Below are 12,169 nucleotides of genomic sequence, written 5' to 3' on the forward strand. Positions count from 1 at the left end.
GGGTAATGACAAAAAATGTGAAAATAATGCAAAGTTTTCGGAGCAAAAACAATCACTCTCATGTGTCTTGTTCTAACATGTCTTCCACATTACTAACCCCATCTTTCCTAAAAATCACCACATGGAAAGGTGAGAATAACCTTTCTTCTTCAATTTTGATGTTTGAATTATTTCATTTTGTGATTGCACCATGGTGCTGTCGCAGTTTTGTGAAAACAAATTGTGTACTTCATGCAAAGAAGCATCATATTGGTGCAGCTTTTCAAAAAGTCAATTGTACTGAAGCCGTGTGCCCAATCTGTCATTTTTAAATTGATTGAAGAGGTGTGATTGGGTGTATGCGTAATTCTGTTGGTATCAAACTGACATTTCAACTGACACTGATGCAAAAATTTTTATTGGAATTTGTCAATGATGAAATAAAAAAGACCTTCATAATTCTCCTTCACTGCACTGACTAAAATACATTAATAGAAATTGATTGGATTCCAGTGTTATGTGAAGCAACTCCTTCTACATATGGGGTACACAATTATGTCAAACCTCACCTGAGAAAATTGAGGGAACATTCCGTGGCTACGGCTTTGGCCAGGAGAGTCTTTCCTGTACCTGGAGGTCCATACAGCAAAACACCTGGATGGCAAACAAGGCAAAATAGTGTACATGGAAAAAGTGGTGTCCTTGTTTATATGGTGAATGAGTGACACTGCACAAAGACATCACACCTGTGATATGAAATATACACCCCTTACCACAAAAGCCTAATTGCTGGCTGAACATTGATTTCCTGACAACATGAGTTGTAGCTTAATCATTTAATTTCTCCACCTCTTAAGTTTTTCCATGATATATAACTTGTCTCACTTTACTTCTGAAAACCCATCACAGAAATGTCAAGTAACCTAGCCACTAGAGAGAGACACAATTTTGAAGAAAAAAAAATCGACTTTCCAAATCCTACAGACCCTGTGGCATTGAGAGAGTGTGTATTGCAAAGGTTGGCCCTACTCAGATACACATGTATTAATAGGGAATCCCACTAACAAATAAAACAGCTTTATTTGCAGCACGCATGCAACCGAAGAACCTCGACTGGAGGTGAACATTACTGATGAGCATATGCTTTAGTGCATATATTAGTGCATATAGTAGTGCATAGTGCTGAAGGGCAATTCTGTGCAAGTAGGCCTGTTCTTGTCATGGTTTGTGAATGGACCTTCGTGGGCAGCAACGAAAATTAACTCAATCGAGCCAACCTTGCTATCGCAAAGTCTCCCCACACTACCAAGTCTTCAAGATGCAGTCCAGTCTGAAAAAGAATTCTGCACTGAAACACAATCGGTAAATTTACCAATACCAGAGCAGCATATTTTCCAAAGGCTGAAGAGCTTTGAATTTCATAAGATTTTGCAAAGATGGTCAATCAAAATACAGTGGTCTCCACATAATGGGGAATGCTTTATCATGTTCTCCACTTAAAGGGACTATGTGATGTAAATGCATGTAAATTTGTAATGATTTATAATACCAGTAACCTGGGCACCGTTTCATGAAAGTTGTCAGCCCTGACAAGATGTCAGTTTCTGACAATCATCATGGTAACAGTCAGACACCAGATCTTCTCAGCCAATCAAAACCAAGGATTTTACTGAAGTTGTCAGACACTGACAACTTTCATGAAACAGAGCCCAGATCATCACTCATGTGGCCAAAAGAATATCCATGTGCCATATATTATATAAAAATATTTCTACTACTTGTCCTCAGATTTCTTGGATACACATGCTGAAAAACAACAACAAAAACTTCCAAACCAAGATTATGCCAACTGGTGACATTTTATCAGTTAATCATTGCCAAAGTACTGTTATGAATGTATGATTAACCAGGGCTCGACACTAACGGTGGCCCGGGGCCACCAAAAATGAAAGTCGGGCCACCAAATTTCAAAAAAGGGCAAATTTGGTGGCCCGCCTCGGGCCACCACAATTTTTTGAAAAGTATGTCAATAAATTCGTAACTTTTTGCGCCGGAAATTAGCAGTTAAATATGTTTAAAGGATGGATGAAAAGGACTGAATGAGTGCCTGAGAGTGAGTGTTGCAAGTTTAATTCATGAGTAGATATGTCCAACTTCTAATTCTTACTATCATAAAACTTACATATTTGACTCATTTTTTAAAAAAAAGGACTTTTAATGTTTTTTATTGTGTTTTTTTTTTTCGCGACACCAAATTTTTCTCTCGGGCCACCAAAAATTTGAAATTTAGGATTTTGGTGGCCCCATCGGGCCATCAAACAAAAAAGTTAGTGTCGAGCCATGGATTAACAAAAGACTTTGGAATGCACCACTATTCCCTAGACCAAGCATAACTTGCATGTTTCCCTGCAATGTGTTTTGTTAATCACGTTAGTATCATTTGTGTGTATTTTCTCAAGAGGCATCTCAGGACTGCTGTTGTGATGAGGGAAAAATTGACTACCTTAACCATACGAAACCTCTTTCCATGACTGACCTGATCTTCGGAGGCCTGCTGCAAAGAGTTCTGGGTGCTGTAGAGGAAGCTGAATGGTGTCCAGAATCTCAGCCTTGACGTCTGATAGGCCTCCAACGTCATCCCAGCTGACATTAGGTATCTTTAAATAGTTCATGATAAATCAACATCCAGTATATCTTGTCAAAAAGTCTGGAACTAATCTTGTTATGAACTGTTAAGCAATGGTCCTGGATGACTACAGCAGCTGAGACATCTTTAAAAATCCAAATGTCATTTCCCTGACAAAGCAATAAGACCTGTCAGCAAATTGCCATATCAAAATTGCAGATATTGGACAAAATAAAACCAACCACGCTATCTGTCAGTATAAGTAAGAGTGTTGATGTTTGCTGAAATTTCCCTGAAATTTGACAAACATTCCTGTCTGAATTTTAAATTCTACGAATGATCTCAAAACTTGGATTTTTTTAATTCATGAAAAATAGAACGATTAAATGAGAACTTACCTGTTTGAAATTTGATCTTTATTTTACGAGGGAGTTGTAGGAAGAGAATACATTGAGAGACCCGCTTTGCGCACGCGCAGTCATTTTTCGAAGCATCAAATGTGGCTGCTGGATATTTGAAAGATTATGGAGAACTTAGCTTCAAGTTTGAAAACTTTGGGAGGGAGAGGAGGGAATGTATTCTCTTCCTACAACTCCCTCGTAAAATAAAGATCAAATTTCAAACAGGTAAGTTCTCATTTAATCTTTCTATTTTACTTCTGGAGTCTCCGAAAGAGACTACATTGAGATTTTGAAGCCCAGCAGCTATATTTGTAAGAAAGGTAACAGAAATGACTATGAATTGTCATTTACCAAAAAGGTAAATTGTTTACCTTGTCTGGTCATTTCTTTAGTAGAGCAGTTGTGAGTCACTTGCTCCCATCATCGAGCAAGGGTTTGCTGTAAAACTTTCTGAAAGTCTTTTCATTCGTCCAGCCTGCCTTCTCAAGGATAAACGAAACTGGCAAGTCTGCTCTGTGTGCAGCTGACGTCGCAGCTGCTCTTGTTGAGTGAGCCTTATATTTTGAAGTGTCGATTCCTGCCGCTGTCATAACATCTTTGATCCACCTGGAGATGGTTTGTGACGTAACTTTCGCATGGGGTCTGCGAAAACTAATAAAGATCCGACGCTCTTGACCTCGAATTTCCTCAGTCCTCCGTATGTAGGCTTTGATGTAGCTGACAACGCACAATCGACGATCTGGAAGGTAGGCTCTCATGCTCAGTGTGTAGCCAGCATTTCCCGGCCTATTTTGTTTCAGTAGCTCGCTGAAATGAAATGTAACTGATGATCCCTTGAGTATCATGTTGTCCAAATTCAGGAGCTGCAATGACTGTGCTCTCTGTGTTGAGATGAGAGCCATGAGCATGCATAGCTTTTTGGTGAGATCTCGTAGGTTCAGTGCATTTGCCGGTGACAGCTTTCTGAGATAGCAAAACACAATATTTACATCCCAAGTATCTACATAGCGAGGTCTTGGGGTTCGGAGATGGAAAACTCCCTTCATAAATCTTGATATCAAAATGTTGTTCCCAACTGTAGAGGCACCATCCTCATGAACTAGGAATGATGCGAGCGCACTTCTAGCTGTGTTGAGTGCATTGTATCCAAGACCTCCTACATGAAAAAGCTCACTAAGAAATTCTAAAACAAACTGAACACTAGAGCGAAGATGGCTTTTCTTCTTACTCTTGCAAAAGTCTTTCCACTTCTTTATGTACACACAATATTGCTTCTGGGTAGAGGCTCTCCAAGAAGCGGCCAAAATGTCCACAATTTCCTTCTTTAGTCCTGTCCTTTCGAAGGGCTGCCGCATAACCTGCAACAGAGAAGATCAATTCGATCATACAAGGGATGTGGTTCATGCGTTACAGGTTGCGTTAATAGGTTTCTACTCCTTGTAATTAGCACTGCTTCACCCTTTAACATCCTTTTCAGCTTAGGAAACCATGCCTGTGTGGGCCAATTTGGCACTACCATTATGCCTTCAGCTCTATCTGTCCTAATTTTTTGAAGACATCTTGGGATGAGACAGAATGGGGGAAAGGCATAGAATTTGAATTCTCCCCAATCCAACGTAAATGCATCTACGGCTTCTGCATTTGGATCTGGCAACCAAGTGACATATCTCTCAAGTTGGTTGTTTAGTCTGGACGCAAAGAGATCAATGTCTGGAAGCCCAAAAACTGAAACTAGTTTGTTAAAGGCTTGCTTGTTAAGCATCCATTCATTTCGGTCACTGAACTTTCTAGACCTGTTGTCTGCCTCAGTGTTCTCACTCCCTGGAAGGTGTGCTGCAGTAACCCAAATATTATGTTCCATGCACCACCTCCAGATGTCTCTAGCTGCACTGTCACAGTCCTTGGACTTAATACCCCCCATGTTATTCAAATAAGCAACTGCTGTTGTGTTGTCTGACCTAAGGAGGACATGAACATCATGTAAAGAAGAGCAAAAGGACTTCAGTCCAAACCCGGCTGCCAATGTTTCCAGGTAATTGATATCATTCTTTCTAGCTCTTTCCATTTCAAGATCGTTCCATCTGCCTACTGTTTCAATGGACAGATTTGTGGCTCCCCAACCAAGCCCACTAGCGTCTGTACGCAGCTCAAGTGTAGGTCTGTTACGCTTAATTGGTGCACACTCCTCAAAGACATGATTAATCCACCATTTGAGCTCTTCTTTCCCTTCTAATGACAGCTTCATAGGTCTGTCAAAATGGCCTTTGTTAGCTTTAAGGGCGGCAATTTTGTCACGTTCTAGGCATCTGTAGAAAAGAGGGCCATGTTGGACTCCAGGGAAAGTAGCTATTATCTTCCCGATAACATGTGACACCTGCCTGATTGTGGGTCTAGTATTGTCAAGCAAGTCTGAACAGACTGTGATAATGTCCTGCATTTTCTCTTCTGGCAGGGAGATAGTCATATCACCAGTGTGCAGCTTAAACCCTAGGAATGTGAGCTCTTGTTGGGGTTCTAGCATAGATTTCTCCTCGTGGACTACGAAACCTAGTTCAGACAGGAGATTTGCGGTTGCACGTACAGCCTCCTTTGCTTGTTCTATTGACTCTCCGATAATGAGAGTATCATCAAGGTAGCCTAATACTATGTGCCCCATTTCTCTCAGTGTAGCGAAAACAGGTTTCATGAGCTTGGTGAAAAGTCTGGGCGCTGTGCTGAGCCCATTTGGTAGGACTTTGAACCTGTAAAATTTCCCTTGCCATGGAAATTTCAAGAATTTTCTGTGTTCAGTGTCAATTGGGATGGAGTAGTAAGCATCTCGGAGGTCGACTGAGGCTAGGAAATCTCCTGGGGAGATTAAAAGGGCAGCTGTATGAATGTTATCCATTTTGAAGTGTTGTACGCTCACACACTTGTTCAAATCTGTCAAATCAAGTATTAGTCGAACACCCCCATTTTTCTTGGGTCGTGTGAAAATGTTTGAGAGAAATTCTCCTTCTTCATGACCACATTCTTCGATAACATTCTTAGTCAGTAAGATTGCGATCTCTCTGTCAATACAAGCTGAATTGTGCTGGTTTGGTTTGTATTGAATGAAGGGCTTATCCCTCCTAGGGGGCATACATGCTTCTTCAAATTCAATTTTGTAACCCCTGATTGCTGCCAAAATAAATGGATCAGCTGTGATTTGGCACCATCGCCTGTAAAAAAGCCTCACTCGACCTCCGACTGCCACTGGAGCTTTCTTTGGAATACATTGCACACACGTACAAATACATTGGGGAATGCAGGTATGATCATGATGTGAATCGAAACTACCTACCTCTTTGGGTATGCTGGTAGTTATTTCTTGCGCTGCATTGGAGGCCTGTGCTGTGGAGCCTGTTGTGGGGGGCGGCTCGCTGTGCAGGGTGGTGGCTGCTTGCTGTGACCCCACTGTGGGCGCTGACCTAAAAAAGGCCTGCTACTACCACCGGCTGTTGGTCTGTGTGTTGAGGCAGCTGAACTTGCAGTCCAGCCAGCACTTCTGTATTGTCGCTTGGAGAAAGCTGCTCCCCTGTATGGGTGGTACGTGCTAGACTGTGGCCACGAAATTGGGTTTCTCATCACCCCTGATGCAGCTTTCTGCTCCTCTTTGAGATCTTTCATTCTCTTTCCCAATTCATCCCCGAATAGGAATTTAGTGACGGGAGTGGAAGGTTTGCAAAGATGAGAGTAAGTGGCTGCCATGTCCGGCTTGATAAGCTCTTTCCTCAACGAATTGAGTTCAAAATTGGCATTGCACAGCAACGCCAATGCGTCCTGCTGTGTGTCAGTCAGCCGAGGTGATGGGAAGGACTGTATTAGCGCGCTCAGGCCCTTCGTCAGCGACTTCTGCACACGCTGTAACTTGGCATCTCTACTGCGTGTGTGTTGCGGTAGGTTATCCCAGATCGGGCCGTTCACCTTCGGTGTAGCGAGGTAAACACAGTTGCTCGGGGCTGGATACTTAGATGCCGTCTCTTCCAACACTTTTTCTTCTAGCGGGTGGCTTATGAGGTAAGTAGTAGAGCTGGCTAAGTCCTCGTCTACTGGTAGCCCTGTATCACCCGGCTTGGCAAATTTTGCTGCGAGAACGGGAATTTCTTGCACGTCTGCTGCGTCTGATGCAAATTCGCCTTCTTCTCTGTTGGCTTCGCCCGTGTCACGCACGTGCGGCTCCCCGCACTGTTGAAAATCAGTTTCCATAGGAATTTCACACTGTCCGGCGCTGTGCGCCTCATCGTACGCCACAAAATGGCGCGATGGCGGTTTCGGCGGTGTGGAGTTTACACTGGGCAGCGCGTCGACCACTTTACTCAGAAGACTTTCCAGTCTCGATAGTCTGTCCTCGACATCCGAGGATTTTTCGGCCATCTTTGGGCCCTGCTTCGCTTGCGGCACTTTACCCGCCATGTTAGTACCGGAAACCGTGACCGACTTAACTAGTTTCTTTTTCGGCTTGACTTTTTTGTCTGTCGGAGGGGAACGTTCTTCGCAAACAACGTTGGTGCTTCCCACTGCGCCGGGCTTAGCCGGATGATGCAGCTGTTCTTGGAGCTGTTGTGCCTCCATCACCGTAGCCACCGCGTGACTTTCGTGGAATGAGGCCGCTAGAAAAGGCTGTGCTTGCCGCCTTGCTAAGCACCGAATAATCGTTGTACGATATAGGAAGATTGCGGAATCTACATTCCACTAACTGCTGGTTTCTAGAACCGTTAGTACCGCGAAATGCGATAAAAGATCAGAATTTTCGACTGCGATAAGGGAACTACGTTCGAATACTCGTGTGTAGAAAAGCGATATGACTGCGCGTGCGCAAAGCGGGTCTCTCAATGTAGTCTCTTTCGGGGACTCCAGAAGTAAAATGGAAGAATTTCATGAATTTGAATAATTACACAGTACCGCTGCAAACTGCAAGGATAAGAACCAACACTGGCTGTCGGGCAAAAGCACGATGGTCTAGTGGATGAGACACCTATGCGGAGATCAGGAGGTCATAGGTTTGAATCCTGCCCGAGTATGTATGCCCATGATTTCTTTTGTCACGGCTACTTCTTAAAAACTGATCAATTCAGTGCTTATTTATGTTGATGCAGGGCAATTTTTATCAGTTGCAAAAACAGGATTTTTGTTACTCTTTTAGACACACTAGATATTCTTTTCATTGTTTTTATTACCTGCTCCATCTAAATTGCTTATGGGTTTATTTTATGGGTACTAATATGGGGAGAGAATTTTTCTTGATTGCAGAAATTCAGGGGTTGATCTATGTGTACCTCTGGAGATTTGTTTGGTCTGAAAGGGATAATGAGATATGAAGACAAGATGTCCGATGATATTAAAAGCGGTACCTTAGGTGCTCCAATGCTGTCTGCATGTGCTGACTGGAGCCTACTGAGGGCTACCTCAAAATCACTCTGGTGGATCTGGACGCCTGCTGCACATATATCCTTCTCTTCTTGTATGGACAGCTTGCTACCGACAGAACACGCCCCTACTATGCGGCCAAGAGCTGCCCGGATGGTCTGTGAATGAAGGGCTGCCAGGTCTCCCAGAACCATGCCCTACAGTGGAATCAGGGGTTACAAGATTAGATGAGGATGGGAAAAAGCTTGGTCTTGCATGGCTCTTATCTATGCTTATAAACCACATTGTAGTCAATATAATTTCTTCTACCTCTACAACAATAAATTTTTTAATGTGGCATTACATTTCCATACTTATTTCATTGTATTTACTTTTTCCTTTACGATGCTGTAATAATGTTTAATACTGTAATACAATGTATGACTAAATCCCTCTGTGATTCATGATGAACACCAGACCTGTTGTAAAACAAGCAAATAACAGAAACAAATAAATGTGTGATGAAATATGTAAGTAATTTTGTTGCTTTCAGTGTAGAGCCACAAACTTCCGAAATGTTTTAATTCTGCTTGATGGCCTGGATTATAGCACACTACCATCACAGAAGGCGCCTTTGAGGGTAGCTTCATTTCTGAGATTGTGCTGGGAGACTTACTGCAGTTCTCTTGGCAATGTGGGGAATCTCTACATCTGCTGCCATTGATAAGGGTTCACATAGAGCCTGCATGACTTCACAGCGCTCCTGCTCATTCAAGACCTGACAGAAAGAAAATTGATGCATTGTTTGTGTGTGCACTGGTAAATAATGATACAACAGTGTCAGTGGGCAACACAAATAACACTGATGGTGATGATGGTATCACAATTGTACTGATAATTTTTGGCGGCAATGTAACACATTCACAAGCATCTAGGCACAATCTGCAGGAGTGCAGCGTTAACTTTGCCATCATAAAAGTATTATCATACTAGCTCATTTACTCATTACAGACAAGTAAGGTCCTGTTCACAATAAGATTACAGAAGAATTCAAACATTTTTTTTTTGCACACTCTCATACATCAGTTTAAGAACTTTCTGTTTGAACCCCCCTCCACTTTTCAGTCACGCTGTTGTTATTTTACTCTTTTCCCATTCTTTACCATAATTCTTAAAGAGTATGGCACATTATGTCTATTGATACCATTTGCTGGCTATTGCTAGTCACCTGGGGTGAACCACAAAGGGTCGGCATCTTTTGCCTGTTTTCTTGTGGTGGTAGGTAGACGGACCACTTCACCAGATTAGTACCCTGCTCTTTGCAATGAATGAATGAAGGAGGATCTTTTACATGCATGAGTCATGGCCAATTCACACACGGAACTTCTATTTAATGTCCTATCCAAGGGACTGAGTGTTTTTGCCTCTTACTAGAGAGGACGGGAATAATGCTTCTACATAACATTGCTCAGTGAGGCTCGGGAATCGAACCTGGGTCCTTTGGATCTGGAGGCAGATGTGCTTCCAAATGAGCGAAATCACCACTCTTGTGTTGTTCCTGATCTTGTTTGATGTTGCCTCCCTATGCTCCTTCATAGGTTGTTCTCTATGACCCTTAGGTCATCACTGGCCCTACCTTTCCCTTTGTTTGCTCACCCTTTTGCTGTAATCCCCCAACCTTTAATACCTCTTTGGCCCCTGCCTTTGACTCCTGACATACCCCCACCCTATTGTTTTCTTTGTCCTGTGTCCCTAGCCCTTCCCAGACTATACATGTTGTGTGTAGTCCATACAATGTTTTGCTTGCCCGTGTTTGTCATTTTGCCTCTGCAAAGATTCTGCCAGGATTGAAAGCGTGGACCCCTTTGACTCCAAGAATTAAAACAGGGGTATTACACCATCAAAGTAATACTGTTCACTTCTCAACATTAAATAGGATGTATTGATTTGTGCTGTAATCCTCATTGTATTGTTGTCAGTGCATCTGATCGAGCTATTTATTTTTTACTTTTATACACTGTAGGAATATTAAACTTGTCCATATATGTAGACAGTGGGATAATGCCTCATATAAAACATTTTACAGTATGAAACAACCATCTGAATAGATCTACGACAAAATCGCCTATCAAACAATCAACTTGTGACACATTCCAAATAAAAATGTTTAATGAAATAACAAAGAATATGGTTTTAATAGGAGGCAATTTCTAATTTTACTGAAAAAAAAGAAGAAACACTAAGAGAAGAATTTTGACTGACCTCCATCTGTAGATGATGCAGGAAGCATGCCTGGACATTGACAGCCACTTGCTTGGTTGATGGGGCTGTGGCTACCACCACCATGGGCCACTCAGGGTATAAGGTGTGCAGACTGTTGATGGTCTCTCTCAAGTAGGCTGCAACACGGGTGTCTGCAGGTTTGGCAAGATGTGAGCTGGTATTTATAAAATTGTACGCTTACCACCAGAATGAACACTAAAGGGAGTATGTACAGTTCATATCACGACATTATAATGCACTCACTTTCCCTAACAACCGTTAGAAAATCTTTTCTCACAGACTTGCATCTAAAATCAGTCTGTCGACTACCAATTACAAAGCAAATATACGGAAGCCCATAGTGCCTGTTGCTGAATATGAGCAATGCAGACCTCCACATCAGCTCTGCAATTTGTTCTATCTTACAGATAATGAAACACCTTTCCATGCTAAATCCTGAGACAGTCTAATACAGATCAATATTTCTAATGGATACATTTGTCCCACTGGTGAACTCTGGGAAGGAATATAGTGCAGGTGGACAGCACTCATCTGAGGTAGGGTTCCTGTCTTTGAAGTCCACCTACTTTCCATTCTTACTCATTGCTGTCAGCTTGAAATATATACCAAATGTGAGGCAAAGACAAAATAGAAAAGGAAAAAAAAGTTATAACTTACAAAGTTTAGAATTGTTGTTTGGTTAATCACCTTGTGCTTTTAATCTCAATTGACATAGGCAACCATCCACTTCCCCAGGTAACAAGGCATTCACCATTACCAAGCCATACATGTAGCAATGATATAATTATATATCACCCACTGATATGCTAACACTACACATTAGGCACTTTGGCTGTGAGAGTGCAAAAGAAATCAAAGGTGTCTAGCTAATAAGATGAGAATCCCTCAAGCCTTACAGGGTGTACTCCAGCCCCGTGTGATACAGGTGGGGTAGGGGAGGGCATACTCACCATCACCAGAACCATCACGATCCTTGCCCACTGCCTGAAGATTTCTCATCATCATGATGCAGGGAACACTCATGCCAGCTGTAATGCAGAGACAGTACACATTAATCTATTACATTTCACAAAAAGAAAGACATTGTCATTTTATTGGTACATCCTCCTAAATTTATGTCAGAATTTTATTTTTTAATGGCACAAAGAATCAAAGTGTGTTTTTTTGGTCTTCAATACCAAATGCCAACAACATCTTCTGTGGCATATTTTGAAGAGCTCTGGAAGCTCCTGTTCCTTGTTGTCTCTGGAAGTTCACACACTGTTTTCCAAAAAAATTAATTTATCCTTACTTTATGATCCTTACACACAAATGTGCCATTTCACATGAAGGACTTACAAATCAAACTTGTTCACATATCTTCTAATCAAAACTAAAAATGTCCATTGCTGCGCAATGCGATTGTATCCCCCGGCACTAGAGAGGGCACACAAACCATCCACCAACAATATGACTTTTGACCCTATAAAAAATGGAACACTGGGGGCAGCAAATTCAAAATCTATAGGCTTGT

General features: G+C 42.0%; 2 protein-coding genes across 2 annotated transcripts in view; both read right to left on the reverse strand.

Moving 5' to 3' along the window:
- The window catches only part of LOC139727740 (peroxisomal ATPase PEX6-like), a 30,014-nt gene that overhangs the window by 10,830 nt on the left and 7,015 nt on the right, over positions 1-12,169 (reverse strand). The window contains exons 6-11 of the mRNA XM_071638719.1: positions 11,607-11,684; positions 10,636-10,787; positions 9,050-9,151; positions 8,379-8,591; positions 2,516-2,636; positions 549-633 (exon numbers count right to left, since the gene is read on the reverse strand). Of these exons, the coding sequence (XP_071494820.1) occupies positions 549-633; positions 2,516-2,636; positions 8,379-8,591; positions 9,050-9,151; positions 10,636-10,787; positions 11,607-11,684 (751 nt within the window). The remainder of the gene's footprint in view (positions 1-548; positions 634-2,515; positions 2,637-8,378; positions 8,592-9,049; positions 9,152-10,635; positions 10,788-11,606; positions 11,685-12,169) is intronic.
- Positions 5,663-7,264, reverse strand: LOC139727734 (uncharacterized). Its single transcript, XM_071638712.1, has one exon. The coding sequence runs from the start codon at positions 7,231-7,233 to the stop codon at positions 6,349-6,351; it is 885 nt and encodes a 294-aa protein (XP_071494813.1). The 5' UTR covers positions 7,234-7,264; the 3' UTR covers positions 5,663-6,348.

The sequence above is a fragment of the Diadema antillarum genome, unplaced genomic scaffold (assembly GCF_040938485.1).
Source record: "Diadema antillarum isolate AM-2024a unplaced genomic scaffold, OU_Dant_1.0 seq00000149_RagTag, whole genome shotgun sequence".
Classification (NCBI taxonomy): domain Eukaryota; kingdom Metazoa; phylum Echinodermata; class Echinoidea; order Diadematoida; family Diadematidae; genus Diadema; species Diadema antillarum.

Excerpts from the sequence above, each read along its gene's own strand:
- LOC139727734 (XM_071638712.1), bottom strand. The coding sequence starts at position 7,233 with ATGGAAACTGATTTTCAACAGTGCGGGGAGCCGCACGTGCGTGACACG.